The 24,502-nt window shown below is 57.0% G+C and overlaps 1 protein-coding gene across 1 annotated transcript in view; it reads left to right on the forward strand.

Annotated features, from left to right (window-relative positions):
• HMCN2 (hemicentin 2) overlaps positions 1–24,502 on the forward strand; it is a 145,996-nt gene that overhangs the window by 35,493 nt on the left and 86,001 nt on the right. Inside the window, 13 exon segments of the mRNA XM_045470463.1 lie at positions 1,865–2,009; positions 2,493–2,614; positions 4,479–4,751; positions 6,023–6,164; positions 6,653–6,780; positions 7,477–7,590; positions 9,707–9,856; positions 16,407–16,595; positions 17,031–17,126; positions 17,424–17,551; positions 19,242–19,386; positions 22,695–22,807; positions 22,933–23,092. Of these exon segments, the coding sequence (XP_045326419.1) occupies positions 1,865–2,009; positions 2,493–2,614; positions 4,479–4,751; positions 6,023–6,164; positions 6,653–6,780; positions 7,477–7,590; positions 9,707–9,856; positions 16,407–16,595; positions 17,031–17,126; positions 17,424–17,551; positions 19,242–19,386; positions 22,695–22,807; positions 22,933–23,092 (1,905 nt within the window).

Here is a 24,502-nt window from a genome sequence, read left to right on the forward strand (position 1 = left end):
TTTTGTGGTTCTATCTTTGGTCATGTTGTGTTGGTTCCTACATGTATGTCTTTTTGCTTGTTTCCTTGTGTCCCTGAGGTCTCACATGCGGCTCAGAAGCTCCCAGAGGGCAGGGCTGAGTCTTTGGCTTTCTAGCTCTGCCTCTGGTCCTAGCATGGGGTATCTGAGTTCGCTGGCCATCAGCTTCCTTCCTGGGCTTTGTTCCCTCCTCCTGCCCACTCCCCGCTTTCCCGTGGCAGTGGCCTGGGCGGGGAGCTCACAGAGGTGGATGTCACTGATATCCAACATCTTCTTTGCTTGGGATCTCTTAACAAGGGACAGACTCCTCTGTCTACTACAAATAGGGATGCAGAGAGGGTACTAGGGTGAGATGTGGGACTTTGCGGATCCGAGTAGGGTAGGTTAGGGCAGAGTAGGGAGGTTGGGGACCCCGTCTCTCAGCCTCCTGACCTCCACTCCCCTGCTGTGGTCCCTGGGCCCTTCCTCCCTTGGCTTTTATAACTCCAAGGAGGAATTTTCAGGAGGGAGTTTCAGCAGGGGCAATAATAGCCTGTTTCTCTCTGTCCTGTTCTTGCAGATGAGTCGAAGAGTTTGGATTTCTCTCTGGATTTTGGTCTTCATCTCAGCACTCGATTAGAGAGAGAGAGAGATAGAGAGAGAGAGTATGTGTGTGTTGGCAGGGCAGGGAGAAGGGAGGTGGTTTGGTGTTTTGCTTCCTTCCCCACTTGATGGGTCGGGAGGCTGGGAGCTGGGATTAGAGCAGGAGGCTCTGGGTTTGGAGCAGGTAGTGAGGACTGGGCCATGGTCCCTGGGCCCATTCAGCTCATGGAAGACAGATCCTGGGCTGGCCTTGCCGAGGATTCCAGTGTGTGTGGGTGAGCAGTGGCTGCTTTGCACACAGCTGAGGACGTGGCTAGATGGTCTGACATCCCTCTCCCCTGGGATGTGGCAGGGAGCCTGTAGCATGATGTCACCTGCTGCCCTCCCACCCCCAGCTCTGGGCTCGGAGGACGTCTGGTGCATTGTCTCACCCAAGGAGCATCTCTGGTGGGGATGCGGGGGAGGGCAGGACAAGAGTTGAGCACACGCCCGCGATCACCCAGTGAGGCACTGACAGCTGTGACTGACCCTGCGGGGGGCGTTCTCAGACTTTCCCACTGGAGTGATTCTAATGGCCAAGGAAAGAGAATGTGTCATCCCAGGACCAGGGTCAGGCGGTGGGGGCGGTGGGGGGGGGGGCGGGGAGTGTCTCTCAGGGGCCCCACGGGGCTCATCACAAACTGTGGGATTTCATTGAAGTCTCTTATCTCAAAAATGTGCGTGAACTTTGCATTCACAGCCATGCTTCAGCTTCGCTTATTTTTAAATAAAAAAGGCTTTCTTCCAACATCCTCGGGTAAACCCGACTCTCCAGGCGGATGAGAGGTCTGGAAACTTGGAGAGCCCGGTCCGGGGAGCATTTTATCAGGTTTCTCAGGGCTGGTGCAACATCTACGTCCAGGACAGTGGAGAAGGTGGTTGCACAGACCCGTCCGTCTTGGCTGGTCTTCTTAGAAACCGTAGAAGCAATGCCAGCTCGTCCTGAGGGGGCCTGCCGTGCCTTGTGGACATGCCAAGTGCTTTCCATGCACCGCCTCTCACCAGCTCCCCAGAGAGCGTGGTGACGTCGGTGTCAGGATTAAGCCCATTTTACAGAGGTGGGAACTGAGCTTACGGGGGTAAGGTGACCCCGCTCTTGGTGACCCCCAAATGGTGGGGCTGTGGGTTGAATCCTGGCCTCCTGGCTCATCCCTGTGGTCTCTGCGTTGGCAGGCTGTGGCAGGGCGGGTGGGGAGGAATCCTGAGCGCCGGACCTTGCCTACAGGTGCCCCCCTGGTCAGCATGCCCCCTAGGATCCATGGTTACCTGGACCAGCCCCTGCTGGTCTCCTGCTCTGTACACAGCACCCTCCCCTTCAGGCTACAGCTGCGGCGGAACGGAGCCAGGCTGGGCGAGGAGAGGCACTTTCAGTGAGTGGGTGCTGTCTGCTCTGTGTCCCCAGCCCCAGGGGTCCAAGGGATGTGGGTGGCAGGAGAAGGACTTGATCTCGGTCATAGTGTCCTGGGCATCTCCCAGCACGGCCAGGGATGGGGGGAGGGTGGTCCCCAGATCTCCCACCACCGCTGGATCGTCACCCTGTGGAGGAGCTGTGGGCTTGCTGAGCTTCCGGAACATTCCCACGCAGGGCCCGGGCCCGTGGGGTCAGGGTGGGAAGGACCCTCCGAGACCCTCCCCGTCGTGGATGAAAGCCCAGAGCTCAGAGAGGGAAAGGGACTCGCTCAGAGTCACCCAGCATGTTGTAGACTTGGCACGTCCTCGGCTGCCTTGCCCCTCCTTACCAAGTCTCCAAGAGGATTTGTCCCCTCTGGGCAGGGTTCCGGGGCGGGACAAGGCTGGGGGGCCCTGGCGGGGGTCAGTGTTATTGTGTGTCTCCAGCTGCTCTGTGTTCACAGGGTGTCGGGAAACAGCAGCTGGGAGATCCCACGGGCTTCTAAGACCGAGGAAGGGACGTATGAGTGCATGGCGGTCAGCCGGGCTGGGACTGGACGAGCAAAGGCCCAGATTCTTGTCACAGGTCTGTCCTTTCCGGCCCATCCCCGTCTCCCCTCCCCACCCCCTCCGGATTTTTCCCTCTAGGGTTTCTCCCCAGGGTGTCTCCATCTGTAGGGGAGCGTGCCAGCCAGCTGCCGTCACCCAGGCCCTGCTGCCCACACTGCCACCTGGCACCCCATTTGGGCGGTCACCCAGGAACAGCCTGTGGATCTTAGACGGGAAGGAGGCTGAGAAACGCAGCCAGGGTCATGCCCTCCTCCCCCAGGCCCTTTCGGGGGCCACTGCCCATCTGGAAGTCCCCCTCCCTTAATGCCTCCAGGTCCCTGTCAGGATGGCCCCAACCGGCTCAGGAAGGTTGCTGATGACACGGACCATCTTAAAATGACATTGGCTTTGTGTTTTTAAATTAGGAATCTAAACTGCCTTAAAAGCCCAAGGAACATGGAAAGATTAGCCAGTCTGCAGCCTCTAATCCCACAGACTTGCTATGCTTCGATCTGGATAACCTGCAGTCTCATTCTAGAGACGACCTCCATAACATTTTGATTTACTCCCTCTTAGACCTTTATCTGTGTGTGCGTTTTAAGAAAACTGGGAGAGTATTATATATATTATACAGACGTATGCATGTGACAACCTGTTTTTTTATCATCTAACAATATAACGTGTCTGCAAACATGCTTCTGTGGCATGAATTAATGGTTTTACTTTTTATAAACGATGAGGACAGGAAAAGGGAAAGAGTATAAAGAAACTTACACACCCATTCCTAGACTTAATAATCGCTCAAATGTGGCCATATTTGCTTTCTTGCTCTTTGGCTGAACTCTTTTTTTAACGTGTATTTATTTTGAGAGAGAGAGAGTGTGAGTGGGGGAGGGTGGAGACAGAGAGAGAGAGAGAGAGAGAGAGAGAGAGAGAGAGACTCTTAAGCAGGCTGCACGCTCAGCACGGAACCTGACACGTGAACCATGAGATCATGACCCGAGCCAAAATCAAGAGTCGGATGCTTAGCCGACAGAGCCACCCAGGCGCCCCTTGGCTAAACCATTTTAAACTAAATTGTAGGCATGCTGACATTTCAGTATTTATCACTCTCTCTTTTTTTTTTTAAAGTAGATTTTCCCATATAATAAAGATTCTACGATCACACCTAATAAAATGAACAGTAATACCTTAATGGTGTTTAATTTGGCCATAGTCGGATTTTCTCATTGGCCCCCAGGTATTTTTTCTGGCTGGTTTCTACAATATCATTTTTCAGGACTGTGGCGTTCACAGGCTCTTTGTGACATCAGGTCACTGGCACGTGTAGCTTGTGTGGACCCAGCTTTTTTCCTGCAGGTTCTTGGGCCCACATCCCCGGTTAGACAAGTCTCTGATCTTGTCACTTCTCCCCTGTTCCCTTTTCCTGTCAAGAGAGTGGTTCTCTTAGCTCTTCCCTCCTCTGGGGCAGTGGCCTCGGTTGTATATTTTGGCTGTTACGATGCCCCTGCTATTTGTACAGAGAATAGCTCTGTACTCATCACTCTTTCCCTCTTGAGAGTTATTTCCAAGGCTCTGTTCCCCAGGGTGGGATTACTGGCTCACAGGGTGTAGAGTTTGTTACATGTTGCACTTGGCCGTCGTGTGGAAGGCACGCACGCCCCACGCAGCCCTCGCCGGGTGTGTGATGGTTGGGGGGGGAAGCGGGGGGCGGGCCGGGCCCTCCCTGGGGTGGTGCCGTCCCCGGGATGGCGAGCACATGATACTTGGCTCCTCTGCTGGCCCACGCGTCCTGGAGGATACGGTGCGGGGCTCTGGAGTCAGGGTACCCCCGGGGGCCGGCAGGATGGTCCTTTCTCTGCGTCAGCCTCTCAGAGTCTCCTCTGTTTTTATCCGTTCAGACCCCCCACCGCAGCTGGTTCCTGCCCCCAACGTGACCGTGTCCCCGGGGGAGACAGCCATCCTGTCCTGCCAGGTCCTGAGTGAGGTCCCCTACAACCTGACGTGGATCCGGGACTGGCGGGTCCTGTCGGCCTCGACGGGCAGAGTCGCCCAGCTGGCCGACCTGTCCCTGGAGGTCAGCGGCATCGTCCCCAGCGACGGCGGACGGTACCAGTGCATGGCCAGCAACGCCAACGGGGTCACAAGGGCGTCCGTGTGGCTCCTGGTGCGAGGTGAGGCTCTTCCTGCCTCTGCGATGTGTCCTCCTGATTCAGCACCCTCCCTGGTGCTTTTTAAAAAACGATTTAAAACAAAGTTTTTATTTATTTTTGAGAGAGAGGGCGCGAGCGGGGCGAGGCAGAGGGGGGGAGGGGGACAGAGGCTCCGAAGCAGGCTCTGGGCTGACAGCACAGAGCCCAGTGTGGGGCTTGAACCCACGAACGGTGAGATCATGACCTGAGACGGAGTCGGACGCTCAACCGACTGAGCCCCCCAGGCGCCCCTCACTACCTCGTGCTTATCCCCAGAGCCCGTCGATCCACGCCTCTGCCCAGACACCACCCCCAGCAGGCAGCGCCAGCCCCGTTAGGGTCTTCTGGGTTTTCAGAGAAAAAAGATTGTGTAGCCTCCTAGCCTACGTGTAGCAGTTCTCGCCATGGGAAGTTCATCCTGGTAGCTAACCTAAATCTCTACTGCCGTAGACCAAGCCAGCTTCGTCGTGTCCTGTTTACCTCCCGTGCCGTGGGTCAGCTCCATTGCCATATGTGGGGGAGGGGTGGGTTACGGGAAACTTCTGGAAGTCCAGAGATCAGAAGCGCGTGGCGGGGGCTGGGTGGCCCTGGCCAGATGGGGCGGGGGGCGGCGGGGAGGGGCGGGCAACGGAAAGAGCACCCGTCCTGGAGTTTTAGGACCCGGATGTAGCCTCGGGTCCACCCAGGGTTTAGCCAGATCCTTCTCTCTGGGATGCTGTTTGGCCAAGTGTAAAAGTGAGCGTGTTGGAAAAACTGCCCTCTCTTGTCCCAGCCACTCCTGACTGGTTGCCTGGAGTGTGTTGAGACTGCCACTGGCATGGGAGGGGCCTGCTTGCCTATTCTGGCTGAGTTGGCCTGGTGAGGTCTGTTTGAGTCTGACAAGCCCGTTGTACCGTGAACAGAACCTAAGTCTGGGGCCAGTACTTGGGCAGGCTTTGGCGTCCCCTCAAGGTCACTGGAGATGGGTGTTGCCCCCAGCCCTGGCATCTGCCTATCACCCTAAACCTCTCCAGGATGCTCAGCCCAGACCAGAACCCCAGGGAGAACTTTGGAAAATCCTCCCCATGTGGCCTGGGCGGCTATCTGGTCAACCCCAGCTCCCAGGAAAGCCACTCCCTGGGATTCGGGCCCTTGGGGGGCCTTTGCTTCCTACGTCTGGCCCATCTGTGACTTCGGGGATGGAGTGGAGGCACCTGCGACAGCACGGCTGCCCAGACAGACTCTTGACCACCTGTCCACTCTTTGAACTGCAGAGGCTCCCCAGGTCAGCATCCACACCCGGTCCCAGCACTTCTCCCAGGGTGTGGAGGTGAGAATCCGCTGCTCAGCTTCGGGGTACCCCACACCCCACATCTCCTGGAGCCGTGAGGGTCATGCTCTGCAAGAGGACAGCAGGTAAGGGCCCCAGGACGAGGGACTCTGGGACTAGAGGTCCCAGGGGACCTCTCTGGGCCCCCATCTTCTTCCCTCTAAATGGGGTTGGGAAGAGAGGGTAGCATTTGCCCTGCCTTCTTCCTGGGATCATTTGAGACTCGGCAGCGAGATCGCTTTGAAAACATAACGATGCCTCAGTATGAGCCCGGGGGCCAAGAGCCGTAGTTCCAGAATCCACCAGACCTGTGCTCGAATCCTGCCTCTGCCATTCAGGCTGTGTGACCTTGGGCGAGTCGCTTTACCTCTCTGAGCCTCACGAATGAAAAAGGACAATCTATGTAAAGTGCTGGGCGCACCGCCAGGCACAGAGCAAGCAGTCAGTAGGAAATGGCGGTCGCTAGTGATGGGATTAATTCGTTTGTTATTGAGGATGACTCAGGTAGTCTTTGTGTGACCCCACCTAATCAGCCCCCTCCCGTTGAACATGTTATTTTATGGCGTGACTCCAGAATCCGTGTGGATGCCCAGGGAACCCTGATCATTCAGGGAGTGGCCCCAGAGGATGCTGGGAATTACAGCTGCCAGGCCGCTAATGAGGTTGGCACAGACGAGGAGACGGTCACCCTCTATCATACAGGTACCTGGGCCTCTCCCCCTCTCTCCCTCCCTCCTTCCCGTCCATAGATACTCACTGAGCTGGGGATACAGCAGTGAACGCATGCTCCCTGCCCAGGTGGAACTTATATTCTGGTGGGGAGGCCCAAAAGAAGCGTGCGGGCAGCTAACGGTACTCGCGGGGGCTCACAGCGCAGGGTGATAGGCAGGTGGGGCGAGGGGGAAATGGCTGTTACACACGGGGCTGGCCAAGGCCTCGGTGAGGAGGTGATGCTTACCAGAGAAGGGAATAGGAGCAGTGTTCCCAGCCCGGGGGCCCGGTGAGGCAAAGGCCCTGAGGTCGGCATGAGTCTGGGGTGCTCAAGGGGCTGCGAGAAGGCTGGTGTGGAGTGAATTGAGGGGGACTTTGGGGAGGCGGGGGGAGGGCTGGGCAGCCCACCTAGGGCATTTCAGGACCTTGTAGGGTTTCCACTTTGATGGCCAGTTCAATAAGAAACAATGTGTGTTGAGGGGTGGGGTGGCTCCGGGTGGGACTGGCTTTGATTTGAGATCCTGGGTCAGAAACCTTTCTGGGGTGACGGATGGTGGGGGATGGGGAGGAGGCAGGGGGGCCAGCTCCTTCTCTCTCCTCGCTGCAACCCCCAAACTGTGGAAAGCCGCCCTGTCGCCCTAGGGGGTCTGTGGGTTGGTCCCAAGTTCCCCATCTGCTCCCACACAGATCCGCTGTCAATCTCTGCCGTAAATGCCGTGGTGCTGGCTGCTGTCGGGGAGGAGGCCGTGCTGGTGTGTGAGGTGTCTGGGGTGCCCCCACCCCGGGTCGTCTGGTATCGAGGTACGAGAGGGGTCTGTGGAACTGTCCCGCGGGGGCCCCGGAGGATCAGCTTTCCAGAGCAGTCAGGGGGGCACCCCTCCCCCCACCCAGCCCAGCATCCACACGGCTCAGTGGTCAGCAACAGGATTTAGAGTAGATTCATTGGGGCGCCTGGGCGGCTCAGTCGATTCAGCGTCCTGCTTCAGCTCAGGTCATGATCTCGCGGTTCATGGGTTCGAGCCCCGCATCGGGCTCTGTGCTGACAGCTCGGAGCCCGGAGCCTGCTTCGGATTCTGGGTCTCCCCCTCTCTTTCTCTCTGTCCCTCCCCCGGCTTGCTCTCTTTCTCTCTCAAAAATAAATAAAACATTAAAAAAAAAAAAAATGAGAGTGCACTCAGGTTTGAATTCTGGCTCCCTGGGTGAAAAAGGGGCAGGTGACTTGGCATCTCAGAGCCCTTTTCCTTATCTGGAAAATGGGGGGAAATCAGACAGGTTGGTTATGCAAGGATTCAGTGTATAGGCCCGGGCTGGGCTCGATGTCCTTAGATGGTGACAGTGATGCAGTTACCCGAGAAATGGGGAGCCGTAGGACCAGGGTTTTCTGAGGCTCTTTTGAGTTAATGGGCATGGAGGGTCTTCCTGGGGCCAGACGCTGGGCTAGAGTTTGGCCAACAGGGGTGTTCTCGAGCCCTCAGCAGGGGCCGCCGGCCTGGGGCTGCTGCCTCAGTCTTGCCAGGAGCAGAACACTAGCTCCTTCTCAAGGGTCAGCCTCTCAGTCATATTGCCCTCTTCTACCTGGACGCACCTGAGGTATTAGCTCAGAGTCCTGGCAGGCAGAAGTAGCTTCGAATTTGAACTTGTCCAAGGCCACCCCTGGTGTGTGCCAGGGGTGTCGGGACTCCTCATTCAGTGCTCGCGTCTCATGTTCTGGCCGAGAGCCCGGCCAGCCCTTTTTAGAAGGGCATCTCTTGATGGAATATTATTCAGCCTTAAGAAGTGGAATTCCAGTTGTACGACCACGTAAATATAGTTAACACCGTAGAACTGCACTCTTGGAAGTGGTGAAGGTGATAAATTTTGTTGTTCCTTAAAAAATGTTTTTAAGTTTATTGTTAAGAAAGAGAGAGCAAGAGTGTGGGGGAGGGGCAGAGAGAGAAGGAGAGAGAGAGCATCCCAAGCACTGGGATGCACTGTCAGCACAGAGCCCGACGCGGGGCTCGAACTCAGGAACCGTGAGATCATGACCTGATCCGAAATCAAGAGTCGGACGCTTAACTGACTGAGCCACCCAGGCGCCCCCAATTTTGTTGTGTTTTTTTTTTTTTTTGCCACAAGTAAAAATCTTTTTCATTTGAAGAAATGAAAAATGGGGTGGGGGGATAGGGAGTCACTGTTTACTGAGGGCGGAGTTTCGGTTTGGGACGACGAGAAAGTTCGAGAAAGTTCTGGAGACAGATACACAATAATGTGAACGTACTTAATGCCACTGAATCGGATACTCTGAACGCTGGAGATGGTGCAGTTGTTTGTTTTATGTGCATTTTACCACAGTGAAAAAAAAAATGAAAATAGAATTTAGAAAGTAGGGCAGAATCAGGGGAGCCGTCAGGAGCCTGGGTGCAGACAACAGTCAGGAGAAACGAGGGAGGCCTTGGGGTGGGTTTCGGGAAGCCTGCCCGGGATAAGGCCTCAGAGAGGCAGCCGTGGGTGGGATGTGCTCATCCCAGGGCGACCCTGGGCGCCCCCAGAGCTGATCCAGACCTCAGTCGGTCTGGACCTGGGGTGGAGGGTGGGGACCCAGCGGGGAGACCCAGGCAAGGAGTTTGTTGGTGCTCCGCCCATTGAATGCAGGGGGACAGGCTGGGCCTCTACACAGGTCAACAGAGGAGCTCAGGGAAGCCCCCCCGCCCCCCACAGGGCTGGAGGCTTTTTTCAACTTAAAAAATTTGCCTTTAATGGTTGTAACGTACAAATAACAAACTTGACATCTTAACCCTTGCTAGGGGTGCGGTCCGGTAGTTTTAATTACACGCGTGTCGTTGTATGCCCGTCACCAACATCCACTCCCAGAACTCTGTTCGTCTTAGAAAACTGAGACTCTGTCCCCATTAGATATGCTCTCCCATCTTTGGTCCAGGGGGTCTTGAAATGATTCTGGGCCCCGAGGGCTCCAGCTCTGGGACGCTGCGGATCCCGGCAACTCGGGAGAGGGATGCTGGCATCTACACCTGCCGAGCTGTCAACGAGATGGGCGATGCCTCTGCAGAAATCCGGCTGGAGGTTGGATGTGAGTATTGCAGCTGGCCCCCACCTGCCCCTCCCCCTTTGCTGCGCCTCTGAGCAGGGAGGAGGGAACTCTACCGTGTAGAACGCCAGTGTGGAATTAGGATCACGTGGATCCAGAGCACATGGGACCGAGGACGCAGTGCCTCTCATTGTATAACAAATTGCCCCCAAACTTCATGGCTTAAACAGTAAGCATTTATTATCTTGCCGTTCTAGAGGGTCAGGATTTGGGAGTGGCTTGGCTGGTGGCCGTGGCTCAGGGTCTCTCGTGGGCTTGCCGTTAATGCTTCAGCTGGGGCTGCTTCATCTGAAGGCTTGACCGGGGCGGGAGAACCCAGTCTGAATTCACTCATGCGGCTGTTGGCAGGAGGCCTCGGTTCGTTCTCCATGTGGGCTTGTCTAGAAGGCTTCTCCTGACATGGATTCTCATGAGTGAGGTAGCTGAGGGAGGTGGGGGGAGAGAGAGAGAAAGAGAGAGAGAGGGAGAGAGAGAGAAAGGGAGGGAGGGAATCCAACCAGGAAGCTGCAGTCTTTAAAAAATTTTTTAAGTGTTTTATTTATTATAATTATTTTTGAGTGTATTTATTTTGAAAGAACTTGCAAGCAGGGGAGGGGCAAAGAGAGAGGGAGAGGGAGAGAGAATCCCAAGCAGGTTCCGCACTGTCGGTGCAGAGCCCGATGTGGAGCTCAGACTCATGAAACTGTGAGATCGTGACCTGAGCCAAAGTCAAGAGTCGGACGCTTAACCGACTGAGTCGCCCAGGTGCCCTGAAGTCTTTATAACCAGCCACAGTCGTGGAAATGACATAGAGTCACTTCTACTGTATTCTGTTGGTCACACCGACCAACCCTTGTGCGCGGTGGGTGGGAGGGGCTGCTCAAGTGTGCAGATACCGGGAGGCAGGGGTCACTGGGACCATCTTGGAGGCTGCCTGCCACAGAGACAGTTTGGGTCAAGTTCGGGCGTTGTCATTCCTGAGACCTGAAGTCCCGTCTCGTCTCCGTCACTTGCCACCTATGTGCTTTGGTCGAGTCATTGACCCTCAGTTTCCCCCTCTGTAAAACGGGGCTGACCATGCCATGAGGGTTGCTGTGAGCGTCCAAGTGAAATCAGGCATATAAAGCTTAGCACAGAATCTGGCCCATCTTGAGTGCTTGATAAACAGATGCCTGATTATCGCCTTTTTACAAATGGGGAGTCTGTATTCTCCTGTGGCTGGTGCATGGCCTTGGCTGTGACTGCCGTGATGTCTCAGTTCCGGGCCTGGACCCTGAGTCCTGGGGATTGCTAGAAGTTGTGGGCACCGCTCCTTGGCATGCTGAGCCGGGATGGACTGGGCTTTGAGGGGTTCGCTGTGGCCACGGTGGGAAAGCCAGGTGCTAGGAATTCTGGGGAAGCACAGAGAATCGGGGATGTGCTTGTCTAGGCTGGGTGGGACGCCCAAGGGGCTCTCTAAGGATGGTGGGGGGCTCTGGGGGGAGAGTAAGCCCTGTGAGTAGGAGGTTCTGGCCCTGAGGAGGACAGTCTCATCCCAGGGTTGGATCCTCCCAGGCTTAGGGCACTCTTGGCCTTCATTTGTTTGTTTCATCATTCATTCCTGTGGCACATGGTCACCAGGTGGCCGGGCCCTGTGCTGGGGACACAATGGCAGGCGAGACTCGGGCTCTTGGTGTCAAGGTCCCAGATGTCAGACAGACAATACACCAAACTTTTGCAGGTGGTATCCACGGGGAGCTGTTGGTGCCCACAGAAGGGGTCCAACGGATGGTGGGGGCTGGGAAGGCTTCTTGGAGGCGGTGGTGTCTGAGATGAACCCAGAAGCAATCAGTCAGGTGGTGAGCTGGGGAACAGTGTTCCAGGTAAAGGGAACAACATGTGCAGATCTCCCCACGGCAAGAGAAGCGAGCCAGGGAGTGAGACAGAGCAGGGGGTGAGGGGTGCCCAGGAATCTGATACCCGCTGTGGGGTCACCGCCAGCCCCAGGCTCCGGGATGCTGTATGAGTGAGAAATAAGAAAGGCCTGGGGCCTGGTGGGTTCTGATCAATGCCACTGTCATTGTTAACAGTCAGTAGGTTCCCGGGGAGCAGAGAGGGCGCTCCAGGCAGGGCTGCCCTTGGCATTGTTTATAAGAGTCATCCTTTGTTTCCTGTCTGATTTCTTTGCAGCACTGCCTTAATTCCTTCGTCCCCTTCCTCCACCTGTCAGACACAGGCCTTAGGGCCGCGTCAAGGAGGAGACAGCTGGCATCCCAGAGGCAGGCTTCTCGGCCACTGGGCCACTGGTGGCCTTCGGCCTTTAGGTCAGGGAAGGGGTGGACGGTGACCCAGCGCCTGTGTGTCTGGGGAGAGCTGGCCTAGCAGCAGCGGGGGGAAATCGAATTTCCTGCCCATCTGGATGGCAGCTGCAGTCCAGCCTTCCTAGCCAGGCCGGCAGAGCCTTCCAGGGCCAGGAACGGCTGGGCACAGTGCCCACCTGCTGCTGTTGAGCTGGGAACTCTCTTCCTGGTGGCGTTTGGGAAGGAGGGAGGCGAGTGCCGGTGTCAGTGGACCCGCCTGCAAGGCACCTGTCCGTCACCTCTGGACGCGGAAGACTGGAGTCCGAGGTCCGTGTCCAGGCTCCCGTTTGGTCAAGTTATTGACCTCCCTGCGCCCTTCTTTCCCCACCTGTGAAAAGGAGATGATAATCACAGAGCCTTGCCCGTAGGGTCCTTGAGAGATTTGATGAGACAGTGTGTTACGCTCCGGGCTCGAATGGAATAAATACTCAACACGCTTGCCCACGGGGGCCCGGTGAGGCGGCGTGGTTCGTCACACGGCTGGTGAGCGGGGCCCCGCAGCAGGCCATGCCCGCCCCAAGTTCACTGCCCTTTCTGCTCCCTGAGAACAGCCGCTCTGAGCCGTCACCTGTGCCTGCTAGATTCTCATTCAGGATGAGAGGACGCTCCTTCCCCTTTCTGTTCCCGGCCTGTGGTCGCCAGGCAGATGAGCGGGGGGGGGGAGAGCAGGTACTTTGGGGGGTGCAGAGGGCCCGTGGCCAGCCCGGGAGAGCAGGAGAGAAGCAGCTCTGGGATCCGGGGCAGGAGTGGCCAGGGTTCCGGGCAGCTGTCCCGTCAGGCACGGCGGGCACGGACCCGGGGTCTGGGATGCCTCTGGCGACCCAGGATAAGGCTCTGATTTTCATTTCTTTTAAAATGAGAGGGAAGCAAATGGGTACCAACAAAGAGATAAGAAGGAATCCACGCTGGATAGTGTGTGCCTTTATGTCAATGTGGTCATAAAATATAACTGTTAATATTTTTCCACGAGAGGAAGAGGCCCGTGAGAGTCCTCCTGCGGCTGGTGGGGCTGCGGCTCCGGGCCCAGTTGCAGGACCCTGCCCGGGAGGGGGCTGTGGAGCCCATCCCCCCCAGCCACAGACACCCCGGCATTCCCTCTGAACGGAGGGCAGGGCCCGAGGCCGGCCTCTCCTGTTGCCCGCCTTGCCCTGCTGTGTAGCCATTGGACCTAAGACCCTCTGCCTCCTCGTGGCCAAAGTCAAGACAGACTGGAGCTCTCCTTCCTGAGCTGGCTCATCCCCACCAGCCCTGCTGCAGGGCTCTGAGCCACGGGAACTGGGGCGGGGGGAATGGCACAGGGGACGGGGGTGGGGGGAACGCTGGGTCTGTGCCCAATGATAAAGAGCCCTGGAACTTTAAGGTATTGGAACCAGAATAAAAATAGTTACCTCCTTCTGCGTGGGGAAACTGAGGCCCCAAGTGGTGAAGGGGTTCATCCACGATGCCCACTGGGGCAGAGGCAGTGCAAGGGCCCAGTGCAGGCTTTGGGCCTTTAGGCCGGTGCCCCCTGCCCTGGTGGCGGAGTAGGAGGAAGGGAAGTCATCACCTCTGCCGTGGTCACTTTGCCGTTAGAATCCATGGGGACCTTTCCCCCGAAAAACCTCCTGGAGGTGGGGAATGGCCCTGCCGGGCCGAGTTAACCAAACCCCTCAGCCCTTCTGCAGAGGAGGGGAAGCAGGGAGAAGGGGGAGGTGGCCCGCAGGGTGGCTAGACCCTCCTGTCCTTTCCTCCCAACCCAGGCTGCTGGCTGGCATCCTTCAGTGGGGCTGTCCTCTCTTCCTGGGTATTCTAGGTTCCCCACCCGGCACTGCACCCCCACAAACACACGCTGCGTCTCCAGGGAGCCTGGTGGGGCTGCAGTGCCTAATGGTCTCTGGGCATTTGCAGCTCCTGCCCCGAAGCCCGTCTGAGGCCAAGGCAGAAGGGACCATCCCTCTGGCCGTCGGGGGAGCCAGTTTACGGTCCCTCCCTGCGTTACCGCAGGGGTCACCTGAGAGTCTGTGGGGAGGGGGCCTGGAGCAGAGGTGGCTGAGCCTCTGATGAGGCCCTGGGAAGAGCACTGGGTTGGGAGCCCAGCCCCCACAGACATGCTGCAGGACTCAGGGCCGGCCCTGCCCCTGCTCCGGGCCTCAGTTTCCCATCTGCAGAGGAGGTGACCAAAGGACCTTCAGCCCGGGCGTACGAGGATTCTGGGGTCCTGCCTTATTTGGGGGCTCCAGTGAGGAACGGGGTGAGGGGGGTGTGGCTGTGCCCGAGGCTGAGTCAGAGTTTTTCCGGGCAGGATCTGAGTCGGGATTTGGCTGCTTTGGGATTCACCCCAAAGAAAGGACAGAAGAGACGGGTGCGGCTCTGGCCGGAGCAAGCGGCCAAGTTGCTCCCGAGGACCCAGGGGGACGCAGGGGTGCGGTGGGTGAGAGCCCGGGCCTCAGCCGCAGCCAGACCTAAGCTCCGATCCCGCCTCTTCCATCGGCTTGGACCTGTGCCCTTTGCCAGTTTCCTTCATCTCCCTGACCCTCAGCGTCCTCATCTGCAAAGTAGGGTTGTGATGGCATCCACTTCGGGAGCTTATTGGGGCCGTTGATGAAACTGGTGTTTCTAAAAGCACCGTCACCGTGCCTGTCACTTCGTAGGTGCTCCAGATGCTACACTCGTCCATGTCATTTGCTGACGATCGTAAGTCGGTTGTCCCTTTCCAGGGGGAAGTTCAGGTCTGGGAGGAGAATGGGGACGAGAGCGGGCCAGAGTCGGGAGACCAAGCTGGGCTGTTTGGGGACTAAGGAGGGAGGGGTCAAGAAGCAGGTGCGGCTGGGCGGGGCCGGCGAAGGCAGGTTCTGGGAGTGCCTGTCCCGGAGCTGAGGCTCACCTCTGCCCAGGGGCCAGGGCTCTGCTGGAGCAGTGACCCTGTCTGAGGCGAGCCCAGAGCAGAGGCTTTCTGGGACTCTGGACAGGGCCCAACAAGAAAGACAGGCGTGCGGGTGGCGTCTGAGGTTGGATCCAAGACCGTTGGGTCCTCCTTGCAGTAATTTTCCAACTTGTGTTTATATCTCCTTGGAACTTCCCTAATCCCTGGGCCAGGAGGGAAATTTGATGTCATGAGTTGGATGGAAATGGGGGCGATTTCTGGAGGGAGGCGGACAGGACAAAGAGGTGGAGGGGTTTCCATGGTGCTGGATGCTACAGGCTAAAAAAAGAAAAGAAAAAAAAAGAAAAAAAAAAAAAGGCTTCCTGGTCATGGGTCTGGGGACGGGGACCGGAGGACAGTGCCCGTTAGCTGCGGGGCACGGGGCCTGGACCCATCTGGAGCTGGACTCACTCCTGGCCTACGGAAGGGCAGAAAGGATCACGAGTTTCTGTTTGGGGAAATCACTTATTTTCTCCTGATGATAAACGTCAGACAACGCTTAGAAAAAAGTTTAGCAGAAACACTACAAGCTATTAACAGTGGTGGCCCTGGGGAAGGGCATGAGCTTGGGGGCGTGGGGAGCAAAAGATTGGGGGGCAAGCAGATTCTTGCGTATTGTTGGAGTTTTGTTTGACCCAGGTGAGTCCTCGTCGAGGACTGTTGCCCTGGGGTCATGATGAATGTTGAAGTATAAAGTCACCTGATTAATAATAAGCATGTTTTCATTTTGTGGTGGAGTTTCATATACTCATTACAAAAATTTTGGCAAACAGAGATGTGGCGAAGAGAGTCAAGGTGGCCCGTAATCTCCCCACAGAGTGGGCTCTTTGGGGGTCGGGAAATGGTTGCCCAAGTTCAGGGGCAAGAGGTCCAGGAGGAGGGCGAGGGAGGGGAGGGTCTCCAAGGCGCGGGGGCTCCTGTGGCTGGAACTTGATTTGCAGCCACTCAGAGGTGGGCTACCCAGGAGGTGTCGCCTCAGGAGCAGGCCAGTTGCCCCCGCCCCCCTGCACGGCCAGGCACAGCGGGGCTCCCGTGACCCCATGCAGGGGCGTGAGGCGCAGGCGCGGCGGTAGCTTCCTCCTGCCAAAGGCCACTCCCTCTGCCTCATCCCTAACCCCTCTTCAGGGCCGGATCCTTCCAAGCTCAGGTTGGCCCTAGAGCCCTGGAGATGAGTCAGCCCCAGGTTCACGAGGGCGAGGCCGGGAGAAAGGGAACCTCCCAGCCCGGGGAGGGGGGCAGGCGGCGGGATCAGTCCTCTGGGGGCACGTGGGGTTCAGCCACCGGGCATGGCTGACCGGTCACCTCCCTGCAGATGCGCCCCGGCTGATGGAGCTGCCCCGGGATGTCACTGTGGAGCTGGGGAGGAGTGCCCTCCTGGCGTGCCGGGCCATGGGCCGCCCGCCCCCGCTCGTCACCTGGCGCCGTGGAGATGGCCAGCCGCTGGGGCCCAGGCGGGGTGGCAGGACGGGGCAGCCTGATTCGGGAGTGCTGTTCTTTGAAAGTAAGAGACAGGGGCCGGGGGAGGATGGGTGGGGGAGACAGGATGGCTTCTGACACGCCAAGTGCCTCCCCAGGCCGGGTGGCTCGGAGCAGAACGTTGATGCCTGGCATTGGCCATGGATGAGGCCGACGCGGGCTCGTGTCCTGGCTGGCTGCCTCTGACCGAGTCGCCCCGCTGCTCTGAGCCCCCCCACAGCCATGACAACGACAAAACCTACCGCCTGGGTTTAATAACAGGCCAGCCTGAGGGCTTGTTGCACGGGTCAGATCCCAGGCACTGGGTTGACCACGAATGCCCTCCCAAGGCCTGGCTGCCTCCCCCCAGCCCTCCTCCCTCACCCCTGCAGGGCCGGGCTGTGCCGTGGGCTGCCTGCACCTGGGGGGCCGGAGCGGTGGCGGGTCCCAACAGTCAGGCCGGCCTCTTTCCGTCCCTCAGGTGTGGTCCCCGAAGACCAGGCCCTGTATGTCTGTGAAGCTCAAAATGTGTTCGGGAAGGTCCGGGCAGAGGCCCGGCTCGTCGTGACCGGACACGGTTCGCTGGTGGATCTGGGTGGGGGAGGGTTTGGTGGGGAGGCCGGGAACCCCCAGGGAGGCCCCCTCACTATGGCGGCCCATCCTTTGGGACGGGTGTGGCCGTGCCGGGCTCTCCAAGAGGAGATCTGGATGCCTGCTTCCTGGGCAACGTGCCCCGGGAAGTGTGCCCTTTGACCCTTGAGGATTCCCTATCCACTGGTTCCCTGGGGAGGAGCGGGAGGCAGTGGGGTCTCTGTCCCCGCGACGGCCACCCGCGGGAATCTAGTGTGACCCATACCGTCTCCCCTCCCCACAGCCCCACCGCAGATCGCGAGCAGCGCCTCCACTGTCCGGGTGCTGGAGAGGCAGCCGGTGTCCCTGCCCTGCATCATCCTGGCGGGGAGGCCCCTCCCGGAGCGACGCTGGCTCAAGGCCGGGCTGCCGGTGAGCGAGCTCTCTGGGTGCAGGCACCCGCAGTGGTGCCTGGGGGCGGAGGGGACTGTCACGTTCCTCCCTCTGCCTCCGCTTTGCTATTTGCTTGGTTTGGAACGTGCTCTTCCTTGCTCCCTCTCTTGCCTGCCTCTTTCCAGAAACTTCTCTGGTAAATGTGCTGATAGCATCCGTCACCCTCCCAAGTCCTGCCAAGGTTTCTGTGGCTGCTGGTCCCCCCCACCCCCCACCCCCGAGAGCCGCAGGAGAATCTTACGCTCCATTAGTGCTGAGGCTGGGGGGCAGGAATTTAGGGGGCACAGAGACAATGCTTTCTGCCCCCCATTCTGGCAGGATGTGCAGTTCAACATCCGCCCTGACTACGGAGCTGGACGCGTGGTAGCTGCTTTATCCACTCATATGGATTCGGTTTTCTTTATTTTTTTTTTCTATTACTCCTCTCGTGGCCACTCCTTTCCTTTTTAACAGTTTAAAAAAAAAATTTTTTTTACATGTTTATTTATTTTTGAGAGAGAGAGAGAGAGAGAGAGAGACAGAGTGCAAGCAGAGGAGGAACGGAGAGGGAGACACAGAATCCGAAGCAGCTCCAGGCTCTGAGCTGTCAGCACAGAGCCCGACGCGGGGCTCGAACTCAGGAACAGCGAGATCATGACCTGAGCTGAAGTCAGATGCTTAGCCCACTGAGCCACCCAGGCGCCCCTGGCCACTGCTTCTTTACCCCTCCCCTTTCCTCAATTCCCAGGCCCTGTCCTCAGGCATATTGGGGACCTTGTGCCCTTGAGGGAGCCTTCCTGAGTAGAATCTGATGCTCGGGTTGCAGAAAGAGGGCCCTGGGCCTTGTCGATGCCAGGCCAGCGAGCGGCTGGAGATGTGGGGTCTGTTTCAGCTCCGTGGCCACACCGGAAGGGCGCGTGCCCGTAGGGCTGCCCAGTGCCACAAGCAGAAACCCCCTCAAGCTTGCTCGGCCCAAGGGGGCCTGGTACCAAGAGGGCACAGGGGCAGCTCCTAGAGCCGAGTCCCACGGGCTCGGGACAGGGTGCAGCCAGGCTGCACGGCTCGCTGGGACAAGGCTCACGGGACAGGGACAAGGATGCCGAAAGCGGGCTGAGGCCTGGTGGTGGAAAGGTTTTAAAAGGACCCCTCACCAAAGAAAGACTGGTTAGACATCTTTATGAAGGTCGCCCCGGGCGCCCTTCTGGACCAGCGCTCCCTGGTCCCCATGGGGACAGATCTGGGCAGCCACCAGGAGCCACCGTCTCTGCTTCTCTCCCTGGGACCACGTCTGATGTGGCCACACCTCGGCTCTGCTCCTGTGGCTCTGTTCTCTCCCTGCAGGAATTTGTCCCTACTCTCTGTCCCTACCTTGGAGCCCCAGCCCCTACTCAGTAAAGGCTCTGGCCGCAGCCCTGTACTCTTGGGAGAGGCTCCCCCCGGCCCACTGGTCCGGCTGGTCGTGGGAGAGTGGGGTCCGAGGTGTGCCCGGGGGTCAAGGTCACCTAGCCCCGAGGGTCTGTGGGGGCGGAGGAGTCTCAGGGAAGAGGAGAGAGTTCTCCAAACCCCTGACCTCTCGGTCCAGCTTGCTCCCCACTGGCCTGGTGGGCAGTGTGGTTTCCAGAGCAGTCTCTCTCTCAGCGGGCGCCGCGTGGGGCTGCGGTTCAAGCTGGGGCTTCCTCACCCTCCCCAGCTCCCACCTGGCAGCCGACATTCGGTCCGAGCAGATGGCAGCCTCCACCTGGACCGGGCACTGCAGGAGGACGCGGGGAGGTACAGCTGTGTGCTTACCAACACGGCCGGCTCTCAGCACAGGGATGTGGAGTTGGTTGTCCAGGGTGAGTCCCGGGGTGCAGGGTAGGGGTGAGGGATGTGATGGGGTGGGGAGGATGCATGAGGAGAACTTGATCTGCAACACCTGTGTTTAAAAAATCGGGGCGCCTGGGTGGCTCAGTCGGTTGAGTGTCTGACTTTGGCCCCCGATCTCACGGTTCGTGGGTTCGAGTCCCGCATCGGGCTCTGTGCTGACAGCTCGGAGCCTGGAGCCCGCTTCGGATTCTGTGTCTCCCTCTCGCTCTCTGCCCCTCCCCCACTCTGTGTCTCCATCTCCCCACAATAAACAAACATTAAAAAAAGTTATTTAGGGGGCACCTGGGTGGCTCAGTCGGTTGAGTGTCTGACTTTGGCCCCCGATCTCATGGTTCGGGGGTTCGAGTCCCGCATCGGGCTCTGTGCTGACAGCTCGGAGCCTGGAGCCCGCTTCGGATTCTGTGTCTCCCTCTCGCTCTCTGCCCCTCCCCCACTCTGTGTCTCCATCTCCCCACAATAAGCAAACATTAAAAAAAAGTTATTTAAAAAAAATGCACAAATAAGGGCGCCTGGGTGGCTCAGTTGAGCGTCTGACTCTCGATTTTGGCTCGTGATCTCGCAGTCTGTGGGACTGAGCCCCACGTCGGGCTCCGTGATGATGGCCAGAGCCTGCTTGGGATTCTCTCCCCCTCGGTCTGCCCCTCCCCGACATGTGAGCTTACACACTGTATATGTCATGAGTTACATGTGACATAAATTGTATATAGTTTTGTATACGTTGTATGTAAGTAACTTGTACGTTATGTATAAATTCTTTATAGGTCTATATTTCTATCCATCTATCTATGGATTCTTCATACACGCATACACAGAAATGTTTAAAAACGAGACTGGGACCACAGCGTATTAGTGTCTTGCAACCTGGGTGTTTGTTTTGACGATAGATTATGATCTTATGATCGTATTCTGCGAATAAATAGAGGGCTCAGTTGAAGACGACGTGTCCTCTGTTTGGATGAGCCGTGAGCAGCTCACCTGCCGCCTCACGTCCGCCTTCTCACCGGCCTGAACACCCTGGGGGGGATGGTTTGAGCTCTACCTTTGCCCACACGCCCCATCCCTTCCTTAGGATAAACCCATTAATGTAGAATTGAGTTTTGACTGACAGAGACTGCCCATTTTTAGGGCTTTTAGTGTATTTTACCCCATTAACGCTCCCACGCACAGTGCTGGAGAGTTCCTGTTCCCTTTACCTGCCCATCTAGGTGCCACTGTTCTTTTTTTTTTTTTTTTTTTTTAATGTTTGCTTATTTTTGAGAGAGAGAGAGAGTGTGCTCGAGAGAGAGTGGGGGAGGGGCAGAGAGAGATGGGGAGACAGAGGATCCCAGCCGGCGCTGACAGCAGATGTGGGGCCCCCCGAACTTATGAACCGGGAGATCACGACCCGAGCCGAAGTCAAACGCTCAACCGACTGAGCCCCCCCAGGCACCCCACGACCCTTCGAACCTCAGACGAGAGGCTTAAACTAAGTTTGGCTATATTTTGTCATTTACCAAGCATGTTAATAATAATCCCCCTTTTTTTTCTCTCCCATTTGTTTTATAAAACCCCCCAAGAGTGAGCGGAAAGAACACATTGTTCCCATTTTCTAGAGGAAAACCAAAGTTCAGAAGGAGGCAGGGTCTAGAGCGCTGTTTTGCCTCCATGTCACCCCAGCGAGTAGTAGCGATCCAAGCCTGGGCATGTGCCCCGGGCCACACCTCTGCCAGGTTCTGTGTAGGTTCCGCTGAATTTTCATAACTACCCGAGAGGTGGGGTTTAAAAGACTCCCCGTTCCGACGTTACGCCGAGGCCCGGAGAGGCGAGTAACTCCGCAGGATCTCACGCGCCTCGTCCGTCCGTGGGGCTGGTGCTGGACGCGACCAAGCTCGTCCTCTTGGCTCCCTTCGTTTCCAATTCAACAGTAGTAATCGACTGGCGGGCTTGGGCCACCTGGGAGGATCTAGAAGGGCATTTTCCTCCCTAACGGGTGGGTCTCAGTGTTACTGGCAGAGCCCTTGGCTTCTGGCTTCCCCTCCCGTCTTGTCCAAGCCCGCTCTCTCCCCACCCCTGCACATCTGGACGGTGCCCAGAACGGATTTGGCACTTGTTTTCCAGTTCACTGTGTTCTGTGAATACTATTTTCTGCCATTTCTCATCTGTCCATCCCTGGAGAGTGGGCAGGGGATTGGGGTTAATGAGCTGTTTTGCTGATGAAGGAATCTGGGTACCAAAAGATTAAGCGGTTTACCCAAAGTTCCCGAGCAAAGAAAGGGCACAGCTGGTCCCGGGCACAGGCTGCCCTCTGTCCCGGGCGTGAATTCATAAAAGTGGTGGCTGTCGAACCATGCCCCTTGTGTCCTTTTGTTGAATTAGTTTTTTTGTTTGTTTCTTAAATTGTGATAAAATATACATAAAACTTACCATTTTAACCGTCTTAAAGCCTCCAGTTTAAGCATATTCGTAGGGCGGCCATCACTACTCTCTGTCCCCAGAATTTTTTCATCATCTCAACGTGAAGCCCTCTGCCCCACTGAACACCAGCTCCCCATTTCCCTCTTGCCCAGCCCCTGGCAACCACCATTCTGCCCTGTGGCTCAGAAATCACCTGTTCTAGAGACGTCGTGGAAGTGGAATCACACAGCATTTGTTCTTCTGTGTCTGGTTAATTGCATTTAGCGTAATGTTTTCAGGGTTCATCCGTGTTCTAGTATGTATCACACTTTGACTCCTTTTTATTTATTTATTTATTTTTAATTTTTTATGTTGTTTGTTTTTTATTTCGGAGCGAGGGAGCGAGGGAGCGGGGGAGCGGGGGCAGAGGGTGGGAGAGAAAATCCCAAGCAGGCTCCACACTCAGCCTGGAGCCCGATGCGGGGCTCGATCCCATGACCCTGGGATCATGACCTGAGCCAAAATCGAGAGTCAGACGCTCAACCAACTGAGCCACCCAGGAGTCCCAGACTTTTACTCCTTTTTAAAGATTTTTTTTTAATGTTTATTTTTGAGAGACAGAGCACGCAAGTGAGGGAGGGGCAGAGAGAGAGAGAGAGAGAGAGAGAGAGAGAATCCAAAGCAGGCTCTGGGCTGCCAGCACCAAGCCCAATGTGGAGCTCAGACCCACCAACTGTGAGATCATGACCTGAACTGAAGTCGGATGTCCAACCAGCTGAGCCACCCAGGCGCCCCTACTGATGAATAATATTTTATACGTATACCCCACATTTTGTTTTTCCGTCCTCCAGTTGATAGATATTTGGATTGTTTTCAATTTAAAAAATTGGTTTGTTTCTGAAAGTGCCCCCTAGAATCCAGCCCGTGGCCACCCACCATGTCACCAATGAAGGGGTTCCAGCCTCCCTCCCCTGTGTGGCCTCGGGGGTCCCCACCCCTGCCATCACCTGGACCAAGGTAGGAGGAGCCTCTTATGGTAAGGGTACCCAGAGGGGTGGGCCCAGTGCATCATGGGGTGGGGGGATTATGCAAATCGCCATGCGGTGTGGGCTTTGCTGACGTCACCCCCGACTCTCCTGCAGGAAACCAACGCCCTGGCCTCCACGGGTCCCCACTACAACGTGAGCAAGGATGGCACCCTGGTCATCGCCCGGCCATCTGCCCAGGATGCAGGAGCCTATGTCTGCACGGCCACCAACGCTGTGGGCTTCTCCAGCCAGGAGATGCGGCTTTCTGTCAACAGTGAGTGGTGGCCACCCCCTGTCCTGGGAGAGGGGCTTGGCAGGCATGGAGGCAGGGGCATGGCCGAGCTGACCTTACCTGGACCTTCCTTGCCCCCTGCCTCGAAATTCTTCCCATCTGAAGGGCACATGGCCCAAAGCTGCCCTCCTCCAGCTCACTGTCCTCGGCAGTGTGCACATGCTCTAAGAGTGGGTCCAGTTCAGCCCTCTATGAGCGGATGGTGGGAAGCCATCACATTAACAAGCCTCGGAAAAACACAGGCCCTACACTGGACCCCTGCCACCTGGGCAGCCCCCTTGCCCGCCACTGTCCCCGAGTCTCTGTGCCCCAGACCCTCTGGCCTCCATTCAGTTTCTTAAATGGGCCTTCCTGCCTCAGGACCTTTGAACGAACAGTTCCTTCTTTGGAATCCCCTTCCCCCTCCTGGGCCAGCTGGCTTCTCCCATTGGTCAGGTATCTGCTCTCTGACTCCTCAGACTGAGTCAAGTCGCTTTGCTGTAGACTCTCTGGAACGTCCCCTTTGTAACTATGATTAGATAGTTAATTGTGTGTTGAGTTGTTCGGTAGCAGTGTTCCCTGTGGGCCCTAATGCCGGGAGGACGGGGGCAGGATCTGTCTCCTTTGCTGCTCCTTCCCCAAATCCACACAGAGCTGGGCACTCAGGAACCGCCTGGAATGAAGGAGCAAATGCACAGCCAAGTTTTTCTGGACATACTCTTACAACCAGTATTTCTATACTACAAAAACAAAAATTTTTTTTTAAGGGGAGATTTTCTCTCTAAATGAACGTATAAGGGAATGCGTGAGGTCTTACGTGAGACAGAGAGAGACAGATCATGAGCAGGGGAGGGGCAGAGAGAGAGGGAGACACAGAATCTGAAACAGGCTCCAGGCTCTGAGCCGTCAGCACAGAGCCCGACGCGGGGCTTGAACCCACAAACCGTGAGATGGTGACCCAAATCAGTCAGACGCTTGACAGACTGAGCCACCCAGGCACCCCATCTAGCTTAATTATTATTGCTTAGACACGTCCTGGTATATCAGTGTATGAGCAGCTGGCTAGAAATGTAGGGGGGCACAAGGGAGGAGGGGGACGGGGTAATCTCTGTCATTAGGAGCCTTGAACTTGATACGACAAAGAGGTGATGTGCACAGATTGGTATAAACCCCCGATTGGAGTTTGAGAAGGCCAGAGGGACGTTGTGCATCATCTGGTGGTTGGTATCCTGAGAATGACTGGGGTGGCCCCTGGGGGAGAAGGGGGACAGAGAAGATGAGGACAGAACCTGCCGGAACGTCCCCGGGGAAGGGACAGCCGGGGGAGGAGAAGCTAGAGGCTAGTAGACGTTGGGGCAGGAGTGAGCATGTCAGGGTCATCAAAGCAAGCCGAGCTTCCAGAGGTGAGGGTGC

This window comes from Leopardus geoffroyi, chromosome D4 (assembly GCF_018350155.1).
Source record: "Leopardus geoffroyi isolate Oge1 chromosome D4, O.geoffroyi_Oge1_pat1.0, whole genome shotgun sequence".
Classification (NCBI taxonomy): domain Eukaryota; kingdom Metazoa; phylum Chordata; class Mammalia; order Carnivora; family Felidae; genus Leopardus; species Leopardus geoffroyi.